General features: G+C 39.9%; 2 protein-coding genes across 3 annotated transcripts in view; one reads left to right on the top strand and one right to left on the bottom strand.

Moving 5' to 3' along the window:
* Positions 1-2,902, top strand: part of VCL (vinculin) — a 103,347-nt gene extending 100,445 nt beyond the window's left edge. For both annotated transcript variants that reach the window (XM_031949468.1, XM_031949469.1), the window contains one exon: positions 560-2,902. In XM_031949468.1, the coding sequence (XP_031805328.1) occupies positions 560-706 (147 nt within the window). In that variant the 3' untranslated portion in view covers positions 707-2,902. The remainder of the gene's footprint in view (positions 1-559) is intronic.
* Positions 2,903-5,940: 3,038 nt separating this feature from the next.
* On the bottom strand, positions 5,941-23,542 carry AP3M1 (adaptor related protein complex 3 subunit mu 1). Its single transcript, XM_031949470.1, has 9 exons — positions 23,447-23,542; positions 16,319-16,594; positions 15,728-15,899; positions 11,953-12,090; positions 11,183-11,268; positions 10,660-10,793; positions 9,655-9,862; positions 8,337-8,481; positions 5,941-7,929 (listed from the first exon to the last, which is right to left on the bottom strand). The coding sequence occupies exons 2-9, from the start codon at positions 16,589-16,591 to the stop codon at positions 7,829-7,831; spliced, it is 1,257 nt and encodes a 418-aa protein (XP_031805330.1). The 5' UTR covers positions 16,592-16,594; positions 23,447-23,542; the 3' UTR covers positions 5,941-7,828.
* Positions 23,543-23,552: the final 10 nt, after the last annotated feature.

Here is a 23,552-nt window from a genome sequence, read left to right as displayed (position 1 = left end):
ATGCAGTGACAGCTTGGTGTCTGACCAAGCCTTGGCCTGGGGGTACTGGAGACAGAAAGGCATGGAGCCTTGGTCATCAAGGAGCTCATGATCTTAGTGGGAAGATATCTTCTTATAATTTGGTTTTCATGTGTACTGGAAGGCAGACCATGAGAAGTCCTGAGTGCTCCTCAGTCAGAAAAGGGCCTTCATTAAATGGCTTGGAGCCAGTCTTGAGTCTTTCTTACATAGGACTTATTGGTGTCCTGAGAGTCCCCCTAACGTGTGGTGAGGAGGGAGGGCAGCTGTGATGATGTCTGGGCCGACAGGGGATGCTGGTCACTTGGGTTATGGAGGTCGGAAAAGGCTAACCCTGCTAAAGCTAGCATTGGGGAGCCCTGGGAATGGAGGCCATGCTTCAGGGGATCAGGCCTTACCAACCTGGCTAGCCTGGCTGAGACCCCCAGTCTGTATCTCCACTTCCAAGTTCTTGTATAACAACACCTTGGGACTGTGTTGCTAACCTGCCTCTGTGTCTCCAGGGGTATCCCTTGACTAAAGAATGTCTCTTTTCCTCCAGGCCACAGAAATGCTGGTTCACAACGCCCAGAATCTGATGCAGTCTGTAAAGGAGACTGTCAGAGAAGCGGAAGCAGCTTCAATTAAGATTCGAACAGATGCTGGTTTCACTTTGCGCTGGGTTCGAAAAACTCCCTGGTACCAGTAGCTCCAAGCGCAGCTGCCACCCCTCCCAGCTCTCCTCCCACCCCAGGACCCCTACCGCTGGCTCACAGACTCCTCTAAGCAGGAACAACTGTGGCCTGAGGCCCTGGCTGCTTACAGGGGTTGAGGGTCACATCCCAGCCTGTTTCTTCCAGAAAGGGCTTGGTATTTGCATTTGGTCTTTCCATGGTAGAACATGTTGATATATTCTCCTTTGCTTTGGGAGTCTGTATGTAATGTCTCTCCCTAGAAAAAGTCTGTATTCTCTGCTCAAATATCCTCATGCACTCTCCTCCCTATAACTAGTAGAACTTTGGCTCATGGACTTTATTTACATAAGCTCAGAATTCATGTATGGAACACTACCCTTGCATCCTGCCTGGACAGTCTCTGGATAGAAACCTTCCCCTAACTGTCCCCCCCACCCCTGTACCTCACTCACTTGCTCTCCCCTCTGAGTGGGGGGCTGAGCAGGCTGCCCCCAAGAAGGAAGTCGTCTCTCTGCCTCCGACAATGTGTTTGCTGCTCTGTACACTGCTGGTGACCATTTTCTGCCCTAAAGGTGCTCTTGTTCTGCCTTCTGCAGGGCTCCAGGCCCCTCGGGATGTGGGCTTGCTCTGCTGCAGGAGGGAAAGCTGGGCCCCTGCAGTGCCCCAGGTGGATGGCCTTATTATCATTACCTTCTTCCTCCACCTTTCCTTGGCTAGTTTCCAAAAGCACAAACCTGAAGATTTCTTTTTCTTCTAAGTAAATCATTGAATCACATGTGATGGTATGAATCATATTCTTAAGTGACCCAGCTCTCCAGGGAAGCCCTTGGAGCCCACAGGGCTCTTGCCTGCCCGCTCACTTGCTTGGGTAGGGTTTCCCCAACTAAACACTGTGTGTCCTGGTGCGCCTGTCTCTGCTGTTTTGGGAGCAGAGTGGCCAGGCGTCATCCAGTGGGGCCATCCCCAGACAGTGCATGCTTTGTCACGTGCCCCCCGGAGGACTTTGCTGAGGCCTTAATGAAATGCTGCATTTGAGTGCTTGCCCTGATCGTATTCCCTCCACTAATTTTTCTCCCTCTTTGATGGATCTGGAGGATATTTAGGTGCTTCTTTGTTTCTGGAACTTTGAAATATCCTTCTTTTCTAACTCAGCTCCAGTCTGACAGTTGTCATTTGCCTCAGTACTAAAGGAGGGCCATCTCTTGGTGGGGCATCTCCGGCTTGAGGAGAGATGAACCCACAGACTCGAGAGTTTTCTGGTCTGGTAGTAAAGGAGGCTGACCACAAATTATCAAGGCGAGTCTCAGACATTTAAATTACTGCTCTGACTAAACCTGAAATAAGTCTTCAAGAGGTGCCTTCAGTGCAGGGCAGAGAAGATAGCAAGAGTGAGTGTGTGGATGAAGAGTCAGCCTCTTCTCCCTCCCCACCTTGCTCTGTGGTTTGAAGGAAGGAGCTAAGTGGGTAACATTTCATTTATTACTCATGTGATTTGTTTGCTGGGATCCCTGCTGAGTACTCGAAACACCTGTCTGGTACATGAGAGAAAATCTGATGGTGAAAAGGACTGACTGAGAGCTTTAATCCTTGGTTTTTCTTCACTTGGGTTGGATCCAATATTGAATGTGTAAAATCAGTCTTATGTGAGTCCTGTACATTTAGACTTCCTCTTTTTGCTTTTTAACTAATGGTGAATGTTCTTGAGGTCCTAAGAGTACTTAGTATTCTTAGCACAGTGCCTGGCACATAGTAGGCGCTTAATAAATGTTTATTGATTGATCGATTGATTGATAATAATAGAATCTTAAAAGTCGAGACCTCAAGTCATTTATCTAGTTCATTTCCATAATTTCTTTAGTTCCTTATGTGATATAAATGCAATATTAATGCCTTTAAAAATGAATCTATGCCAAAGATCACCTTTTGTTTTTATTAAAGATTGCTTAAAGAAAATAGGAGAAATCATGTTTGCCATTTCAGTTGCAGGGTTCTAGCTACACTGCAATACACTTTATGCCGGTTGGGGTTTTCTCACCACCAGTGTTCCACATTTGGTAACTTAAGATTCAAAAACATCCCCTGAACATTGGTTAAAAATGTTACCACTAAAATGACTGTTTATAAAGTAGGATTTGTTATATGCAAATATTTTCTGCCACCTCTTTTGTTCTCTTAAAAAATAAATAAAATGCATTTGTATAAATAACTGATTGAACAGATGGTGTATTATTATTTTAGCAGCAATTATTTTCTGGTCAAACATTTGGGGAGATACACTCAGTTGATCTATAAAGTATTAATATTGTAGCATAGATCTGAATTTATTTATCACAATATGTCTAGGAACTAGCAGCATGTCAAACAAGGGTTGAAGCTAAAAAAAAAAAAAAAAAAAAAATCACTTCATACATAGTACCCAGCATAAAAAAGGTAGCTGGTAGATTAAAAAGGACAGTTCTTGAATTTGTTAAGAATCCTAAAGTATTATTAGTGGAGATGATGGAGGTGGGCAACAGGGGGAAATCAGCAAAGTCAGTTTGCTTACTGTCTTGGCGGTTTGGAATCCTATCCTTTTGCTAGTTTTTACAAGGGGTTTTGTATGGACAATTGACTCGGGTTCCTTGCAAAAGACTTCTGAATTCCTTCCACAGGATCTGGATTTAGAGCTTCAGTTCTGCCTTATGAACTGTGAACAAAGGTCAGTTGGAGCCTATTTTATTTGTAAAACAAAACAGGGAGGGTAATATTTGTACTATTCAACTCCTAGGATTTAAATGAAGAGAATGAGATGTGAATCGGCTTTCCAAACTGCAGTGTTACACATGGTTTTTCATGAACCAGAATAGGATGTCAGGGAGTCGGAAGGAAACACATCTAGTCCAACTCATATCCCAAAGAGACTCCCACTTCTGTAGCATCCCACAAGGGATCACCTGGCCCCTTCCTGAAAGAGGAGCCACTGGTAGGCTGGGAAGCAATATTCTTCCAAGGCTTTAACTTCATAGCCCTGGATCATCTTCTGTCACCATCTGAGGGAGCTGCTCAAGATAGTTGTGTTGGTTTTACCTACCTGGCACATTACTGTCTTGCCTGCTTTGTAGGTGGCAGTTGGATATGGTGAGATGATTTGCTTCTAGATTAGCTGTGGAGCTGGGCTGGAAGCAGGACCTATGTGTGATCTTGGACTGGCTGCCATTCCTTGGGCTCTTGGGGCATCTGCCCATTGCTGCAGTTTGTTGGGGTTGGTGCTCTATGAAGTGGACCGCCTTCTTTATGGCCGTATTCTCCTTGTTGTTGGCTGTGGGGCCAAGGAAGTAGGGCTAGTGGTTTGGGAGGGAGACACTGGTCTGAATTTCTTGGGTTGATTCCTGGGCTGTTCCCATTGGCGTCCAAGGGTATGAAGTATTCCCAAGTCCTAACAGCAGTATTGGACTGTCTCCATCAAGATCTGGGGGAGGTGGTTGTTGCCTATACCTGGCACCTACTACCTGCCTTTGAGGATCCCTGACCTGCCCTAGCTCTCAGGGACTCAGGCAGTCATCATCTCTTCTTGTCCCTCCTGCCCTCCTCCAGGAAAAATAGACTACATTTCTTCAGCTTGTCTTTCATTACATAGATTCAAGGCCCTTCATGGGTCATGGCTGCCCTCCTCTGGACAGTGACTGCATGTGACATCGTCCAGTCAGTAAATCGAGCTCAGCAAATACAAAAAGCAAGTCCCTGCCCTCAAGGAGCATGACTTCAAAGGACAGAAGACAACACATAAAAAGAACTGAATAAGAGGGAAGGTGGGGAGGGGCATGGTAAAAGCCTAGAGGATGAGATATGAGCTGGTCCAGGCGTTCTTAAATGGACGCTCTGAGAGAAACTGCAGGAGCACAGGACACCACAGCCAAGACAGGGACCAAATACCACAGGGTCCTCACCTTCTTCCTGGTAGTTAACTGTTTCTTGGATGCCAATCATACTAGCCCAGATCTTTCAAATTGCTAACCATATGTCCTTTACATTTTAGTTGTGAAACTGACTTTTTGTACCCAATGATTAATTTATCCCTATTGACTTTTATTTTACTACATTTAGACCAGTACTCTAGCCTGTCAAGATGTTTTTGGATTCCTGAATCTATCCAGTGTGAGGTAGTCTTTTTAGCTTTAGGTTGTCTGCAAATTTGATATCACCTATGGATTTATCCTCTTTATTCCTCTTGCTTAACCATTTAATGTTCTGTTGTGCTCTCCCACTCCTGTATTTTTTCCTATACCTGTACACCCTTGGTATTAACCATCCTCCCCCCTCTTTTTAACCTAGCCTGTCTCTTTTGGCCTCCAGAGGCATATTCCCACACAATCTGCAGTTTCCAAAAGGTTGATGTGCCTCTACATTACACATTGCTTCTGGACTTGGCAGGGCTGACCTCTGACAACCTCTAGGATACGTAGGCTATTTTGAGAAATTCTCAGTTCTTTTTAAATCAGCAGAAGAAAGCCATTCCACTGTGAACCTCCAGGATGATCCTGCATCTGCCCTTTTCCAAACTCTGGATGAGGGGCTTGGACAAGAAGATCTTGGAGGCACCTTCCACTCATTTTTAATTCTGTCATTTTGATATCACCAATTCTGCTCAATGAAGGTAGAAAGGACTTATTTTGATTTTCTTTGGGCTGGAGGTGTGGTTTAGTTGCTTTACTAAGCCAGCCTAATCAGAGCTGTCTGGCCAGACAATCTGGACAACAGCTCCTTTCTGGGAAGTTGGAGAGCTATGTAATCTGTTGAAATCCTTGTTAGAAAAAAAATGTCATTTTATAACTATAAATTTTATAGTTAACTTTATAAGTATAGAGAGTCAACCTATGATTTATTCCCAGGACACACTCTTTCACAATATCAGGAAATGGAATATTTTTGGTCTTGGTTTGAACTGGGTACCTTAGAAATGTAAGTGCTATTACAAAGTTCTGAACAGGGGCTTTGTTTTGTGGAAAGAGTGGCTTTAATTACCTTCTGCTACTCAAAATATCTGGGTTGAGAAAGGTGACACTTGTTTTCAGGGGCTGTAATATGCATAGCCGTTGACATGTCCAGAACTGGTACTGGCTAATAAGAACGGGGCAGGAGGAGATGTGAGTTCAGTTTGACAGCTCCTCTGAAGAATAAATGTGAAATGTAATCATGTTTCGAGCAAAGCCAGCCCTGAAGCCTTGAACACGTGAGAGTTCAATCAACAGAATCAGTCTGCACAGTCATCTCGTTGCTTTCATCTCTTTATTAACAGCACCACCAGTGCTGGCAAGATATGTAGGAATCAGATCCACCCAAGAGTTTCTCTAATTCTACGAAATAATACAATTATTGAATAAAAGAAAAAAAGTTTACCAGGGAAAAAGCCTGGCAGAAGGATCTTCTAGAAGCAAGGAAACGGCTTGCATACCACGGGATTCTATGCAAGAGACGTAAGAGAAAGAAAAATGGAAGAAGAGAGTCTAGTTTTGGGACTCTGACAAGGGATGGAAAGAGGGCTGAAGGATCACAGGACAGAAAAGCTTGAAGAGGCCATTGAATTGAGGTAATCTTAGACATGGCAAGCAGATAATTATGGTTTGGCAGTACTGTGATCACCCTAGAAATTTAAATGAAATATAAAGATGTGTTAAGTTTGAACTAGCATTCGTGGGCCATTTCTTTTTCTAGCTAGCTATTTTGGGGATACAAGTCAGGTTGGTAATATGAATGGACATGTCCCCAAAGAGTCCTGAAAACAAGGGGAAATAGGTATGTGTTACTGAATGGTGGGGAAAGTTCTAAGTCAACTCCTATCCCTAGTTGTTGAATGACAAAAGTACTATTAAAAAGACTGTACCTGATGGGACTGAGAGGAGAAAGAATCCAAGGTGAGTTTGACTGGCAACATGTGAAAAACAAGCAGGGAGACCATAACCCCTGTAACTCTCTTCCTTCATATTTAATAGAACAAAACCACTACAGTCGGGTCTTTCAAACTCTATCTGTTGGACAAAACTGTATCACCTTTAGCAGTCTGAGATGTCAACCACATCAACCCGTATGTGTTATTACACAAAGAAGGTTTTAATCTCAGCAAAACATGCTAAATAAATATGATAAAGTATAACTTCTTCCATGATAAATTCCGAATTTTTAAGAAAGAACTTGATGTGGTGGACATGGCTTTCTGTGGACGTGAGGCATTCAAGGTTAACTCTGACCAAAGGGCGGTTCGGATAAGACATGATGAAAAATATCACCAATGAAAAATCTGACAGTGTGAGTTCTCTGTTGCCATTTAGTTTTTAGTCATTAGTTCAGAAGCTCAAAATTTTGTGCTTGCTTTTAAGTCACATTTCCTTGTGTTCTCACTAAAGCATCTGTCCCCTTTGATATAAATGATTTCTACTGTGCTAAGTGCTGAATCTGTGGCCCATAATTCAGGTGGCATTTACTGCAGCAAGGTTCCTGGAAATTAAACTTTGAGCTTTACATAAAAATTTCCTTTATAAAAATATAAAACCCAGTATTGTGAAAATGAAGCAGTTGTGCTCCCCACCAGGGTTGTATGGAAAGGGGCTTTGCTACCATGCTTGCTTAATGGCACAAGTGAAAAGCTGAGTAAGGCAAACACTTGAAGAGGCAGTCTGCTGTAAACTGTTTGGGGACGATCAAGATCAGTGAGGACAACATTTGGCTACAGCTATCACGTGACAACAGAGTCTGGCTATACTGCCCTGGAGTTCTCCTGCCTCCTGTCGGCCAAGGTCAGGGCCAGAAGACAGGGAGGTCCGAGGATGACCACTGTCTGCCTTTGCTCTGCTGAGTGTAGCCTCCAAATTATTCTGTGCATGGAAACAAGCGTTGCTTGCTTGTTGGTTCCGAAACATTCCTTAATGACAAGTTTAAAAATCAGTTAAGTCATTAGAAAAGAGTTCCTTAGCTTAAAGCCACTTAAGAAATCTATTCCAACCACTAAGCTACCTTTTTAGAGAAGGTGCTCTAAACAAATGCTGTAAATAATGAATATTTCCCACCCACCTGGTACCTAACAGCAACCTAAGTCATTAAGCAGCAGATTGTAATGACACTTGGAAAACAGACACTGATCTTGTGGGATTTATGGCCTCTTCTCATGTCCTCACTTGAAATTTTCCAGCTTTCGTGATATATTTGACTCCTTTAAATGGCTTATATTTCTCTCCATACATGTCAAGGCGATTTACTTTCAAGCCTGTGTGAAGAGGAAGAAGGAAGGGAAGGGAAAGAAATTTAACTGTTACATCATGGTTTTTCCTTGCAAAAATGTGCAGTGACATAATAAATGCCAAATCATAGTTTTAGAGGTTTAACTAAACAAACTGCACGTGCTCCCTGCTCCACAAAGATGATGCAGCTCCAGTTGGGTATTTACTAGTCAGTCACAAAAGATTTCAAGAAATCATTTGTTTATTTAATCCTCCAAAGAAAAACTGCCTTGCTGATGAGGAGAGAGGGTTGCTACTTTTCAGTGGCACCTGAAAAATTATAGTGTACTGTTTAACTTATAGAAAAATTGAATTGTGATTCTTTCTGGAGACAGCCATCTCAGCACCTCTCACCTTTCCCCAAACACAGGATAATTCCATGTTATATCCTTACCTGAAATAGCAAGCTGCTGAATCTTAAACTGAATGTTGAGGCTGGGGTTTTCTTCTGGTTTTGGGGCTCCAGACTGTAAATTCACCAATCCTTTAAGACTTGGGAGCTTCTGGGGGGTAATTTTCCCAATATCCCATGTCAACACCTTATTAAATAAAAACCGAAGTACAATAGTCATACATCAGTGAGAGATGTTTTGAAGTCGTAAGTAATGCTGCCAGAGGCCTCCTCTATACAACACAAGGGATGGAGACCTGGACTACATCTCAGGGAACTTGGATTCTGGGCCTGGCTCTGTCCCAAGCAGCTAGAAGTCGTCAGGTCTGTAGGTTACTTTACTCTTCTACAAAATGAGGGAAATGGTATCTGTGAGCTTTAAGGTCCTCCTACCTCATTCTTATCTAAGCCCCACAGTTCAATGACTAAACTACTGAAGAGGACCAGATGCCTCATAAATAACATAGAACAGTAAATCATTTCTATATTTCCTGTTACTCATATGAAAGGGGCTTTATATCTTAGAAGGAAAGAAAAGCACATTCTACAGAAATTAATACAAGAGACTAATAAGATATACATCATTATTGTTTACAGAGGATTTTTATGCTTTGAATGTGGGAAATCTGGGGAGTTGAATGGTGTTCCAGGTAGTCCAGGCACTGTCTAATGACCAGCTTTGCTTCCTAATAAAGCTTGGCTGCCCCTCTGCCCTTTGTACCAAGCAGCCACACAGCACAATGTATACTCTGGCCTTAAAGGAAAAATAGTATATCTGCTTCCTTAAATCTTTCTGGAAAGGGGCATATTTGTATTTCTACGTTATGATGGTTGTTGTAGCCAGAGTATCATTTAGTGAAAAACTGAAATTATAAAGAATCTCATGGAAGAGGACAGAGTCACATTCCTATTTCTCCTTTGCATTAAGTGAGTTTTCATCAACAAGTAAAAGAATAAGTTCAAGTTGGAGCTTGCTAACAATGACCAATATTTTCTCTCCACTCTGTTAAAAATTCTGTTATAACCCCATGATCGGATCAGTAGATATTACCAACTTTGAAAATGGTTATAAATTCAAGCAAAAGTACCCCACAGAATAAAGAAAGCAAGCATTCCTACAAGTCCCCCAAATAATACAGTCAGACAAAAACTTTTCTGCTTGGAAGCTTGTGTGGACAGAAGCATTCTCAGCTCACACAGTGGCCAAAAGAACTCATCTTAATGAATGAACAATTTAGTTTGGAAAAATACCCTGCCCACAGAAAAAACTGACTGTCCAATTACTCTTGGCTGTGGCTGAACCCTAACAGGAGCTCCTTACCTTGGTGACGGGATCAAATGTGTAGCTGCCTTGTGTAGGAGTTAAATTCATATTCAATACCACTTTGGGCATGTGAACAGTCACTGTGATGCCTTCAACGGTCTTCCCCATGTTCTGCTTTGGTCCAATTGTAATATCGAATCTACCGCAAGAGCTGTTCTCCTTGAAGCTGATGTTGTGTTTCACATACACGGGAATTGCCACTAAACTAGAGGTGTGAAGATGGGGGGAAAGGGATTATGTAGTTATATGAACACACATGTACGAGACCCTCTTCTGCGACCCACTGCAGGACTGTTAACTCCCAGATCCTCGATTTCCTCATCTATGAATGGGATTGTTAGAATGGCCAAGCTGTTCTTGTATTGTCTTGTCAGGCACCATGCCAGGCCAGATAAGAGTAAAGGGCAAAGTGGGACAATTCAAACCCACCTCTCCCTTACTCCCAAGTTGAAGGACATGTCAATTCCATAATTAATCTTTAGAATTCTAAATGTAACAGGAAAATCCCTGCAAATACAGCTCTGTTCTGATGTTTCTCAGGTATATTCTGCTACTTTCAGAGGAGGAATCCCTGAATAAATTATAAAACTTATCTCAAAATATTTAATCTCAAACTTGGCACAGAGAAAAATGCTGTGAAGTTTGTTCACAAAAGTCTCTTTGGGATATCTGAGAGAATCATTCATGCAGCTCTTAGCCCACAGAATGGGAAAGGACACTAAGGTACCAGGAAAGACCCAAGATCTCCCTTTTCCTGTTGTACAGTTAGAAATGCTGATGCTCATCAACAGACTTTTCCAAAGACCTATCTTCCCTTGCTTTTACTCTTGATGAACTCGTCTTCCTGGGTTTTTTTATTTTTTTTTTTTTTTCTTGCAGCCTGCTCACTCAAAGAGGATGGATAAAAGGAATCCTTTAAGACAAAATATCAACTAACAGACTGAAACAAAAATGACTTCAACTCAAATCAGCATACATATAATCCCTGTTAAAACAACATACTTTTGTGAGCTAACACGGTAGGAAATGAGTCGGAAGTTTCCATCTGGAGGAATAAATGACAAGACTCTTTCTGATTCCCAGCGTTTAAAACGAATGCAGGGGTGGAAGCTGACATCATCTAGAAGCCTTGGGTTCTACAAGAAAAACAAAAAGATATTTATGTCCATTAACTCTTACAAATGAAAATACAAGGACACATCTTAGTAGTTTTAAGAAATTCAAAATGTTAAATATCTTTAATAAAGCAAAATTATTATTATATAATGGAAATGACACTAAAAAAAATCTTGTGGGGCTGCATAGCCAGCTTCAACTATTTCTAAGATTCCCAGAATCTTTTCCTTAAAGGCCTAGCAACCAGGTGCTGCTCCAGAATTATGCAGTGAGGTAACATTTGTAATTACTGCTGTCAGGAGCAGGACTAGGGAACCACTCTCACTATTTTTCATTTTACACGGTCATTCTGGGTACATTAGGACTGCTTGCCAAGGATACCATTTTGGATAAGGAAAATAAAACTTACCATGAAAGAAAGGGAGAGATCAGGCATTCCAGAAAGTTTAATGCAAGCATCAATGACCCCTTGAATTTCTGCAAAGACTGTGGAACCTAAAGCAAGGGAAACAGACTAAACAGCACAGTTTTGCTAAGATCCTTTGAATCTGGGTCTATGCTGAGAATAACCCTCTATCTAGAGTAACTGCAGATACGCTTTCTGGGTATCAGGCTCCATGAAAGCTTCACATCTCAATAAACAGATCAATGAAAAGAAGATCTATTACATGCCTAGGTTTCCGAAAGCCATGGCCTCTTCCCAACTTTGTCTTGGAATCTAACATTTCTGAAGAATGCCATACCTATCATTATATTTAACATCAAACAATTTTGTAGAACTGTTCTATACAGGGGTTAGAAATCATTTTTCAGAGATAGAATAACTGTAGTTCTTCTATCACCTCATGAAGCCAATAGTCATGAAGCATGAAGGTATCATAATAAGTTACCCTTAAAAAAAATAATTTGAGAAATGTAGAAGAGAGATCTCAGGAAACACTAGGGAGAATAGGGAGGAATAAGATCATATTAGAGCTAAAAAGGATATAAGATAGTCACTCAATTAGCTTTTAACTAATGGTTCAATAAAATAGAAGTAAAATTCTAACAAAATAAGAACGGATTTTAAAAAAAAATCATTACAATAGGGGGCAATGCCTTGTACCAGATAACCTGGGGCAGCTCAACTCTACATTCCACTTTTATAAACTATTTTATTTTCCCAACAGAGGCACTTACCAGATTTGTCTATAATTGCATCTATTTCTTCAATCACATCAAAATAAGCTTCATTATTTGTGTATTTCACACCTGCACGACGCCATGGGATGTTGGAAAGTTGTCCTGTGGGGAGTGTGTCCCCAACATTACTGCTGCCTGGAAATCAGGGGAGAAGGTTAAAAAGACTTGCACAAAATGGTCACCCAAAAAAACTTTCTTTAGTTTAATTCACAATAAACTATTACTAGAATATATACTTCCATGTTTATCCTCGGTTATGTATGTGTATGTGCACCCACCTATGAGCTGGGGAAGAAATGAAGGGAGGTAAGGATAATTGTTAAAAACATTCATTAAAATCATTCAAGATTGAATTTTGAGCAGAAACAGACCGTGTAGTCCTCTGATCTCTGACAAACTAGGTTGTATTGCTTTATTTTATCTCCTGCTTCCTGAGTGTTAACAGCACCCTAACCTGATTCCAGGAGCTAAACAAAACTTCAGCCTACTGCCATGGCCAGAAGAAGGGGCTGGTTGTTTCAGTACTTTCTATAAAGAGTATCTTCACTGAAAATCAAGTGATAAATAGGTTCTTTGGTATTAAGGCCAATACCATCAGGGAAGGCCCCTAGGCAAGGTCAAAAAAGGAATAACATTCTTTTGCCACCCCCACTTCCCACCCAAATCCCACCACAGGAGGGCGGGGGTGGAGCTATCCTTCAAGAGAGGCAGTAAGGTGGAATGGGAAGAGGATTAGGAATCAAGAGAACTGGAGTGGAACTGTCCCTGTGACACAAAGTGCGTCACACCTCAGCTGAATTAATTCACCTACAAAATGGGAGTTGAAATCAGTGGTTTCACTAACAGACATTCTAAGTCAATCTCAGCCTTAAGAAGCTTTAGAACCCTTAGTCCTTGTGATTTGGCAAACTGGGCAGTCCAGACCTGGAGGCAGGAAGACTCCAGGTCTTTAAATCTGATCTCAGATACATATATCTATGCAAATATGCCCTGGGCAAATTTGCCTCAGTTTCCTCCTCAAATGAGCTGGAAAAATAAATAGCAAACCATTCCAGGATCTTTGCCAAGAACACCACAAATGAGGTTAGAAAGAGTTAGACATGATGAAATGACTGAAACCCAACAACAATCTGGACAGTTTGAAGTATTGTTATTGCTGGCTATATGACATTTAATCAGTAGGTGACTTGGAACTTGAAGTATGTTTTTCTTTTCTTTTCTTTCTTTTTTTTTTTTTTAAAGTTATGAAGATTTGTAGAGTCTCTTGAGTAGTGACAATTTCTGTATATATTCAGGAGCTGTAAATTGTAGCTAAAGCTAATAAATCTAGCTAGTTCACATCCAACCTAATGTCAATCAGTTAAACCAGAAATAAGTTGGGAATAGCAGGAAAGGGTTACTATGCAAAACAAGCTCCAGAACACACCTTTCTGATATGAATTACTTAATGTTCAGTTACTTGGAAACAAGTGACATCCAAGAACCAAGATGTAACTATTTGTAATTTGTTACTGAATTTCTTCTTAGCCTCACAGTGAACAAAGAAAGCACTTAAGCGTTCTTGCTCTGTATCACTTGTGTTCGTGTCTTTTCTTTCCACTTCTATCCTTGTTTATCATCTCCTTTTGCTTCATAATTAATCACTAGCCCTCAGCCTTCCCTGAGGGAGCACCAGAAATGGTGCTGGATGACATTTAGAATAGAGAGATATATACACACACACCCCTTTCAATGATTTCCAAAATGTTCATTCTACCAAGTTGTTTGTTTTGAGTCATTCCAGTTATTATCTGATTCTGTGACCTCATTTGGAGTTTTCTTGACAGAAACAGAGTGATTTGCTATTTTGTTCTACAGTTCATTTCACAGATGAGAAAACTGAGGCAAATAGGGTAAAGTGACTTGCCCAGGGTCATACAGCTACTAAAGTGTATGAATTCAGAAAAATGAGTCTTCCTGATTCTGGCCGGGCGCTCTTGTCCACTGTGCCACCTAGCTGCCCATATTACATACTACATACAATTAGTGATGCTATAAAAAATGAACAAAAAAATCTCAGAATAATTGACATTCCAGATAATCCAAAGGGGAATAGTAATAGCCAATGAGAGTATCAAGCTGGTCACAGAACTTACTAATTAATACCTATGTTCCATGATAATTAGTGAAGTTACTCTAGGAAAAGGAAGTAGGTTGGTCATGTAGTAAAAATTCTGTTACCAGAGTATAAACTTCCTTTTTAAATTGTAATTTAATTTTTATTTGTGTTTATCTATGTTCCATACATATGCATATACAAATGGATATAGATATGTATTCAAATATATGACCCATCCAGGACCATCTCCATTTGCCCTGATCTGCATCTGGCCATTGAACCCAGATGGCTCTGCAGGATCTTGCCCAGTCTCCCTCTCCCCCCCTTCCCCCCCTTAAATCCAATTCACTTGCATGTCATGGGCTTCTTCAAGAAGGAAGGACAAACAATAAAGCTCAGCAGCATATAACAAATGCTTTTTTTTTTCATTTGTTTATCCTATTGAAGTTTTGTATTTTTAAAAGTTCTTGTCTTTATGTTTTGCCTATTAATTTGAAACTCCTTTAGGAACAGATTAAACCTTAAACTCCTTTGTTGATGCAAATCCAATGCCATGGATATAATGGGTTATTGAAAAATATCTGTTGACTGATCAGGCCCAGATTTTTAAAAATAATTTTAGTCCAGGGTGCCAAGAATACTTTTTTTTTTTAAAAAAAGGGCTCTCAACAGTTGTTTAGTATAGTCAATAGGACATGTGCTGATTAATGAAATCCTTTTAGAGGTATCTAGGTTTCAAAACCCTTTTGAAAATATTCCAAATGAATATAACTACCTTTGCCCACAAACAAGAGTTAAACTAATCTTATGTAAAAGCTTCCAATATTAGGGATTTCAGGAATGGAATGATTTTCCTACCCATTCCTTATTATAATAACTTTTGAACAGATAAAACACTGAGTACCAACTATAGTGTATTACAATATCATAGATAGGCTCATTTAGTAATCTATTGTAGTGAGTACATAATGTGGTTACATGAATTTAGAATGTCTGCTTTTTATACAAATGAAGGAAATATTAAGAACCTACTATGTGTAGGCAGTATGCTAACTGTTTTATAAATATTGTTTCATTTAGTCTCCCTGAGAGGAAGGTGCTGTTATTATTCCCAATTTACAGTTGAGGCAAGAGGTTAAGTGAATTGTCCAGGGAAGATTTAAACACAGGTCTTCCAGATTCCAGGTCCAGATTTCTTAATTGCCGTGCTACCTAGGTAGAAATGTATTATCTAACATTTCTTCTAAGAAGTCAGACATTATGACCCATGTTATCCTTAAATCTCGCTTCTGAAGTCTCTGCAAAGTAGTTCTAAATAAATATATAATAGGGTATCAAGGAAAACAAATGCAAATTATTTTAATGAACACAAATTCCTGTCTGAGAACTATAACAAGGTACAAACAGTAATAGTGTTGTAATACTGGAAGAAACTAGAATTAAAAGCATTCTAATTTTCAAAAAATACCAGAATATCTTATTTTGATGCTGAACTAAACTATTTGTTGAGTCAATACAGCACCACTATTAACCACTGTTCTTAAAAAGATATTCAAATTTGTTGTTATATACCAAAATATTTTTGTCAATAGAAAGACTTAGCTTTTAATATTGTTGGATGATTTTTTTATATAACAGTCTTTTCATTATATAAAATAGAATACTTTGCCATACCTGTAATGGAATTAACAACAGAGCGCAGAATTGTGGGTGGTTTAATCAGTTCTTTCAAGATATTAGATTCAGTTGCCAAAGGAAATCCATTGTCTAACATTTCTTCTAAAAGCTCATATACTATGACCACGTTATCCTTAATTGCAGCCTCTGAACATTCTCCAAAGTAGTCCTAAAATGTATGAGGGAAAACAAATTCATTTTTACTTTTGCTAGACAAACATGCTTTAGTGAACACAAATCCTAAAACATGTAATATAAAGTACAAAACAGGAAAAACACCTTTAATTATGATTCTTTTACTGTTCTCATCACTATTAATATTTCAATAGTATAGACAATTTTCATTTAATCTCACAAACTAAACTGAAGTAACATTTTATATATAAGCAAAACCTAACACATAAACAATAATTATCCTGGATTTTGAGGGGGTGAGTGGGAAGTGGGAATAAAAAAGCACACATACTAGCTGTACTCCTTAAATAGACAAGAAGGTTAAGGCCTTGAGCAGAGGCTTAATAGGTTAAGAACACTACCAACACTTAATTGTTTTTACATGGTGTCTGTAAAATCCTTAAAATAACCAACCTGAAAGGTATCTGCGACTCGATGCAGAAACTCAATGACAAAGAGTGGTGGCACTTCTGTCTGGATGACAGACACAAAGAAGAGTTTGTCTCTATAGATGCTGATGAGGTAGTGGTGAGGCGTTGAGATGACGGGTGGCACATTCTCAACATCAGCAGCTTTCTCCTGGGCTTCAAAGAAATAGTCACAGACAGACTGACTCACAACACTTTTCCAATGCTTCTCCAGGAAGATGTCCCCGGAACAGTTTATTAGGAACAGACTGTGGATCATGTTCTGGAGGAGGAAGGTTTAAAATTCTTCTCATTAAATGATATTTACTGAGGACTTAATTTCCTTTTTCCTAGTTGAAAAATCCCATTATTATATACATTCGTATCTTGTCCAGTTATTTTATATCAAAGTATACACACTGGAAACCACTTGAAACATAATTCCAATTCCAGAATCTCAGGGAAGTCTTTGGAATGGGCCAACAATTCAATCATTTAGCTGAGCATTACTGAACATTGAAACAGTATCACTTTGTTCCTGTTGGTCTTTATTATTACATTGCAGAGGGAACTCCCCATGAAAAGTTCTACCAATGAAAGCTGGCAAATATTCTGTATCTAAAGGTTGGCTAGTTCTGCATCTTATCGTCTTCCGTTTTTTGGGGGACACTGAGTATATTTCAGAGTCAGAATTCTGACTCTATTCATTTTGCAATGATATCTCTTGAAATGCCTAGCATACACAAGTAGTTAATCAAGTAACACTCAACAGTATGATTAATCACAGCTTCAGTGATCATGGGATATTAACACATAAGTATAATTGCAACTAATACTTTAGAAGACTCGGCCATTAAGAACAATAGGTAAAATGACTTCATCAAAGTTTGTTGAATGGAAGAGATTAATATAAACTGCCTGCTAAAATTTTCCTCTTGATCCAATCAGAGGATTTGTCTCTTAGACTTACTTTCAATAGTCTCACATTTCTGTTTGGGTGTCAAAATACTAGAGTGGCTCTAAAATATATGGGGGCTTAATGCAGGAACTAATCAGTCAAGAGTTTCTATCAAAAATAAAGGCTATATGGTTCATATTTTGTTTTTCTTTTTGGAAAATCTGCGCAAACCTTGGCTGAAGATTATTCTACTTTTTTATTTCTTTAAAACAAATATTCTTGATGAAAAACATTTGAAAGATAAATTTTATAAAATCATTTGATGCAACACACACTAAACCACAGAATCAAGTTGGAAAGGACTTTGGATGGTCTCTTGTCCAAATTCTTCATTTTGCAGATAAAAAAAAGGCCCAAAGTAATTTACCTCATACATATTTTAAAACCACGCAAGATTCCTTGCAAGATGTCATATGAGATGACTTTAACAACTCATTGATTATTAATACCGTCAGGTATGAAACAGACAGCTTGCAAATGATATTTGCCAGAGACCCAATGGAAGGAGATTCTCTACAGAAAATGAGTTCTAGATATTCCTTATACTGGGTAGATTAAATGAAGCCTCAGAAAAATGCAGAGCAAAAATTCTTCAACCTCTGTGGATTCCTTAGGTAGTCTGGTGACACCTATGCAATTTTTCTCAGAATGTCTTTTTTTAATTGAAGGAAAAGCTGAATTTCAGTTGTAGGTTAATGAAAATAAAGGTTTCTTTTCCCCTCCAACCCATCTATATATTCATGGACTCCTGAAGTCTCAATGGATCCTTTGGAGATCAAAAGACCACAGGTTAAGAACCTTTGTCTTCTCCCCTCCCCCCTCCCCCCAGGCATTTGGGGTTAAGTGACTTGCCTAAAGACACACAGCTAGGAAGTATTAAGTGTCTGAGGCCAAATTTGAACTCAGGTCCTCCTGACTTCTGGGCTAGTGCACTATTCACTGCGCCATCTAGCTGCCTCAAGAACGTCTGTCTTAAAGGAAAGACACACCTCCCCTTCCCCACACTATGTTGAATATTAAAGTATATCCAAGTTTCTTTGATCCTAATTTGACTGGAAAAAAATAAACCCTCCTGAGGCTCAAAGAAGTTCAGATTTGGCTTTTATACTAAACAGTTAAGAATCATAAGAATGATGCTTTAAACTTAGTATTGAAGGTAACAGTGATAAATCTGTAATGTTTGGCTGTATTGTACTCTGCAGAAACCCTGAACAAGTGCCAATGAAAACAGCTTTTATGTTAGGAAGATTTTCCAGGAAGGAATTCCTTCACTACAAGATTAAACTAAGAGATGATAGAGGTCTGACCCTAAACTGAGAAACTCCAGAGTTTCTTTAGTGCACACTTCAGTACAAGAAGCATGGATTCATGTGAAGACCACTGTTTGGTTTATGTCAAGAGGTTAAGCAGATATCCCATATCAGATTTTGCAAATATAATTCCTATGGGAGAATATATATTAAAAAAAAAAACCAAAAAACAAAACAAAACCCTAATGAACACCAGAAGTTATGTTCAAAATCACCTGATCATCAGTAAAAGAGACTTGTGGTAAATCTTACAATAAAATGACCACAGTGAAGAATGTCTGTGGTAACTGGCCATTTTTCATTCAGTTGATTTTTCTTCTGGTCTACATAATAAACGAAATACTCTTATGGAGACCTAGGCTCCTCCAAGCCTTCTCTGATCCCTTAAGTCAGGGCTCTTGAGAACTACTGGTAACAGGTAGGTCTTACTAGGCTAGAAAGGCTTGAGGTCTGACAAGGGGTTACCTGACCATGTGAAGGTAAACCTAGCCAAGTTTGGAGTGGATCACCTCAAGAAAGCGTACAGGATAAATTTTTTTTCAGCTACAGAAACTTATGAAGATGGTACAGTAAGGAGTGAGAGCTTACACTCTGAACTGGTAAATGGGAGTAAACACATCACAGAAAAAAAATTCTTTAAGTACTGAATTAGTATCACTTAATGGAAACAGCAAGTCCTAAGCCTCAACTATCTACAAAAGTGAAATCTAGGTTTTTTTACTTATTTTTCCAGGCAGTTCTCTCTTACGTTAAGTGATACTGAATATCCCAATTCAGAAGGGAAAATGTTCTACTTATCAATTCACTTAATTTCTCCAAGTTTCTCTATCAATTCCTTCTTTCATGTGCTCCTCAAGAGCTTAACTTTTCAAAGTTCTGCCTTAGTCTTATAGTATACAAAAGAGCTCCCATTTATAGTATATGAGAGTTCAAATACCAATTTTCACAAACAGCATTTGCTAACGGTTCATAAGTTATGTGAACTTGATGGGATACTTATAATTTTTATTCTTGGAAATAATGTTGAACTTGGAATCTGAATTCAAATTCAAACTTTGACCTTTACTAACTTTAGTATCTAGGACAAGTCACCCAGCTCTTATGGGAGTAAAAAAATTGAACAGTGCATATTTATAAATCAGAAACTGCAACAATCTTGTGGCAAAGGAAAGCTTATGCATTAAGTATAGTGAACAAGATGACATGACACATTACTGAGCTGTAAGAAAAATATGAAGGATGTAGGTCTTTAAGAAGAGTCAGATAAATGAGTTATAAAAAAAAAAAAAAAAAGCATACCCAAAGAAATATATCCACTGGCTACAACCATAAGAATGATGAAAAAATGGCAACAAAACTCTAGTCAGTCACAGAAAACAATGCTGATACTATTTGTTAAAGCCTTCCTTTCTTTTCACAAATGGTGAATTATAAAGATGTACAATTGTGTTTTTTGTTTCAATGTTTTGATTTTTTACGTGTATGCATTTCTCTTTGTACCTCTCTATCCTATTATAATAAAACATCAACAAAAAGATTTTTAAAATTCTCTGGCAATGTCACTTAGTTCTTTTGTATTCTAACTGCCATCACTTTTTAGGCTCAAGGCACTAGCCTCCCAATTAAATCTCCAAACCAGTCTCCCCACAGACCAGGTTCATCTTCCCAAGCTCAACTGTAATTCTTTCACTTCAATGGTTTCTCAATTCCCACAAAATTAAGTTCAAATTCATTAGATGTGCAGATAGACTCAAATATCAGCATAGCAATCTTCACCTATAAGACCCCAAGCAAGTCAAATAGTTTGCTGTCCCATGCTTGAAACAGCAGCATGGACTTGGAAGACCTAGCTTTGAATCGTAATTCTGACACTTATTAATATGACCTTCTGACATGAAACATTCCTGTTATCTTACCTTTCTAATTTCTATTCTAATCACTCCTCCAAAGAGAACCATTGGCACAATTCTCAGGCTTTTCCTTTGCTATTCAAGATGAGCCCCTCCCCTTGTTATCAATTCCTATGCAAACTTCAAAGGCTCCCATAGAAATCACTTAATGGGGTTCATTCATACTGTTTGCAGGGCACCTAGCAAATCCTGCCTCATAATACGAAATCACTTAAGCATAAATCAGAACCTATTACATAGAAAGGAAGATATGAAGTTTGAAATAAAAGAGCTTAAAGGGTTTTCAATTAAGGAGATAAAATACTAACAGACATCTAGAATAGACAATATGATATAACTGAAAGAACATTAAACTCAGATGTAACTTAAACTGGGGGTCACATCCTGGCTCTGGCACTGTGACTGAGGAAGTCACTTCATTTGTCTGAGCCTCAATTATTCAACTGTAAAATGGGCATATATAATACTTCTAGTACTAATGAAAATATATGTTTTTAAGGGAAAGATTTTAAAGGCAGAAATTCAATTGTGATAAAAGTAGGAGAGAATTTTTCAGGTCCCAGAAACAGCCTGATACAAAAGTATACAGTTTTAAGAATGCAAGTGTCACTGGGATTATATCCCAAAGAGATTATAAAGAAGGGAAAGGGACCTGTGTAACGAATGTGTGTACCCTTTTTAGTCTGAAACTGGAAACTGAATGGATGTCCATCAGTTGGAAATGCTGAATAAATTGTGTATATAAAAATTGGAATATTACTGTTCTAAGAAATGACCAACAGGATGATTTCAGAAAGGCCTGGAGAGACTTACGAACTGGTGAGTGAAATAGGCAGGACCAGGAGTCATTTATACTTCAACAACAATACTAGATGATGACCATTCTGATGGATCAGGCCATCCTCAAAGAGATCAAACAAATCATTTCTAATGGAGCATAATGAACTAACTAATATACCCAGAAAAAAGAACTCTGGGGATTTCAAAACCATTCATTAATTCCCAATCCTATATTTATCACACCTCATTTTGATTTCCTTCACAAGCTAATTGTACAATAATTCAAGTCTGATTCTTTTGTACACAAAATAATTTTTAGTCATGTATACTTATTGTATTTAAAATTATATTTTAATATTTTAACATCTACTGTACCTGCCATTTGGGGGGTAAGAGGTGAAAAATTGAACAGAGGTTTGGCAATTTTAATGCTTAAAAGTTACCCTGTATATATCCTAAAAAAACTATTAAATAAAAAAAAAAAAAAAAAGAATGCAAGTGTCTTTGCCACTACAAAGTGAAGTTACAAAACAGTAATCCCATCAATGAGGAATGGCTGAATACGTTATGGCATATGAATGTAATGAAATTTTGTTCTATAAGGAACTGATAAGCAGGATGATTTCACAAAGTCCTGGAGAGACTTATATGATCTGATGCTAAGTGAAGTGAATAAAACTAAGAGAAAAACAAGATCATATGATGTTCAACTCTTGATGGTCTTGGCTCTTTTCAATAATTAGGTGATTAAGGCCAATTCCAAAAGACCTGTGATGGAGAGAGCATTGTGAGGTCTGAATGTGGATCACATCATGGTATTTTCACTTTTGTTCTTGTTTCCTTGCTTACTTTTCTCCTTTCTCATTTTTTTCCCTTTATGATCTGATTATTCTTGTGCAGTAAGATAAATGTGAAAATAAGTTTATTAGAACAGCACGTTTAACCTATATTGGATTATTAGATGTGTAGAGGAGGGGGTTGGGGGAAAGGAGGGAGAAAAAAAGAATATCAACACAAAGTTGTAAAGGTGGATGCTGAAAACTATTTTTGCATGTATTTTGAAAATAAAGCTATTATCAAAATAAAAAAAAATACTCCTCAAAAAAAAAAAAGACCAATTTAAATGGCAACTGTAATGTTCAGTGGGTATGGTTAGGTTAAGTCAAGAAAATAAATATTAGGATTACCCCCCCCCCCCAAAAAAAAAAGCGTAAGTGCCTCTGGATACATGTGTGATGTCAGATTGTCCATCCTGTTTGGACAGGGAGTGGGGAAGGGTAGACCTCTGAGGGTGGAGGGTGGGGGAGAGAGAGGCGCAACTTCTACTTCACAGGCAGATTTTTGAGCAGAAGAATGGGTTCCGAAATCCTATGTGAGGTCTTAGGAAGGAGAAGGGAAAATTCGAGGAAAGCCTCTCTGTAAGGGCATCTGGCCAGCTCCCCTAGGGCTGCCCTCATTCTCCCCAGCGGGGCCAGAGCCGCTGTATCCCTTCTCAGGGCCCTCAGCTCTGACCCTCTGCAGGGAACCGAGGCCCCAGCCAGCCAGGACTCCACCCGTTTCACCTGTCAACCTACGTCTTCCGAGGGCTGGCAGCATGGATCACGCTTCTAACCCTCAAGTGCTGTCGCACCTACAGAAGCGAAGCCTCGAGGAGACGCAGGGAAGAGAACCCTGGCACAGGCTGGCCCAAGTTCAACCCCTCCCGAGGCTCGGAGCAAGGGCTTTGCAAAGAGGGCGGGGAGCGCGCCCCACCAGGGCGGTGGCTCGGTAGCAGCCCTGCAGAAACGCTCACTAGCACGGAGCCGGCACGAGAGCGACGAGAACGGCTACCATGAAACCCCGCGGCCCCCCTGACTTCGCAGCACAGAGCCCGGCATACAGGAGGCGCTTAATAAGAGCTCGCAAATGGCTTTTATGGAGACGCTGAGGCAGCAGGGGGCACGTCCCCTGGCCGGGCCGGCCCGAAGGCCACGTCAATCAGCCGGTCCGACAAGGTCCGAAGCATCCTCCGAGCCCCTCTCCCGTCCCCTTCCTGGGGCGCGGCCCTCACCCGCGGCGCCCGATGCCGACCGAGCCGCCCCGCCCTTCTCCGGGGGCGCTGACAGCGAGTCAGCGGGAGGGGCGCCGTCCCCGACTCTGCGACCGCCCGCCGCGACCCTCCGGGCCGCCCCACTTACCCCGAGGAGCCGGGCGGCTCACGCTCAGCGCCCGACCCGATCCGGAAGGAGGCCGCCGGTTCAGAGGCTGCGGCAGCGGGGGCGACGGCAGGGGAGGTCCTCGAAG

The sequence above is a fragment of the Sarcophilus harrisii genome, chromosome 2 (genome assembly GCF_902635505.1).
Source record: "Sarcophilus harrisii chromosome 2, mSarHar1.11, whole genome shotgun sequence".
Taxonomy (NCBI): Eukaryota; Metazoa; Chordata; class Mammalia; order Dasyuromorphia; family Dasyuridae; genus Sarcophilus; species Sarcophilus harrisii.
The sequence above is the reverse complement of the archived record's forward strand: the minus strand, read 5'-3'. Positions and strand labels throughout refer to the sequence as shown.

Excerpts from the sequence above, each read along its gene's own strand:
- AP3M1 (XM_031949470.1), bottom strand. The coding sequence starts at position 16,591 with ATGATCCACAGTCTGTTCCTAATAAACTGTTCCGGGGACATCTTCCTG. Across the intron at positions 12,091-15,727 it reads TGTTGTTAATTCCATTACAG|GCAGCAGTAATGTTGGGGAC; the intron begins GTATGGCAAAGT and ends CCTGATTTCCAG. Across the intron at positions 7,930-8,336 it reads TCAGCAGCTTGCTATTTCAG|GCTTGAAAGTAAATCGCCTT; the intron begins GTAAGGATATAA and ends CTCTTCACACAG.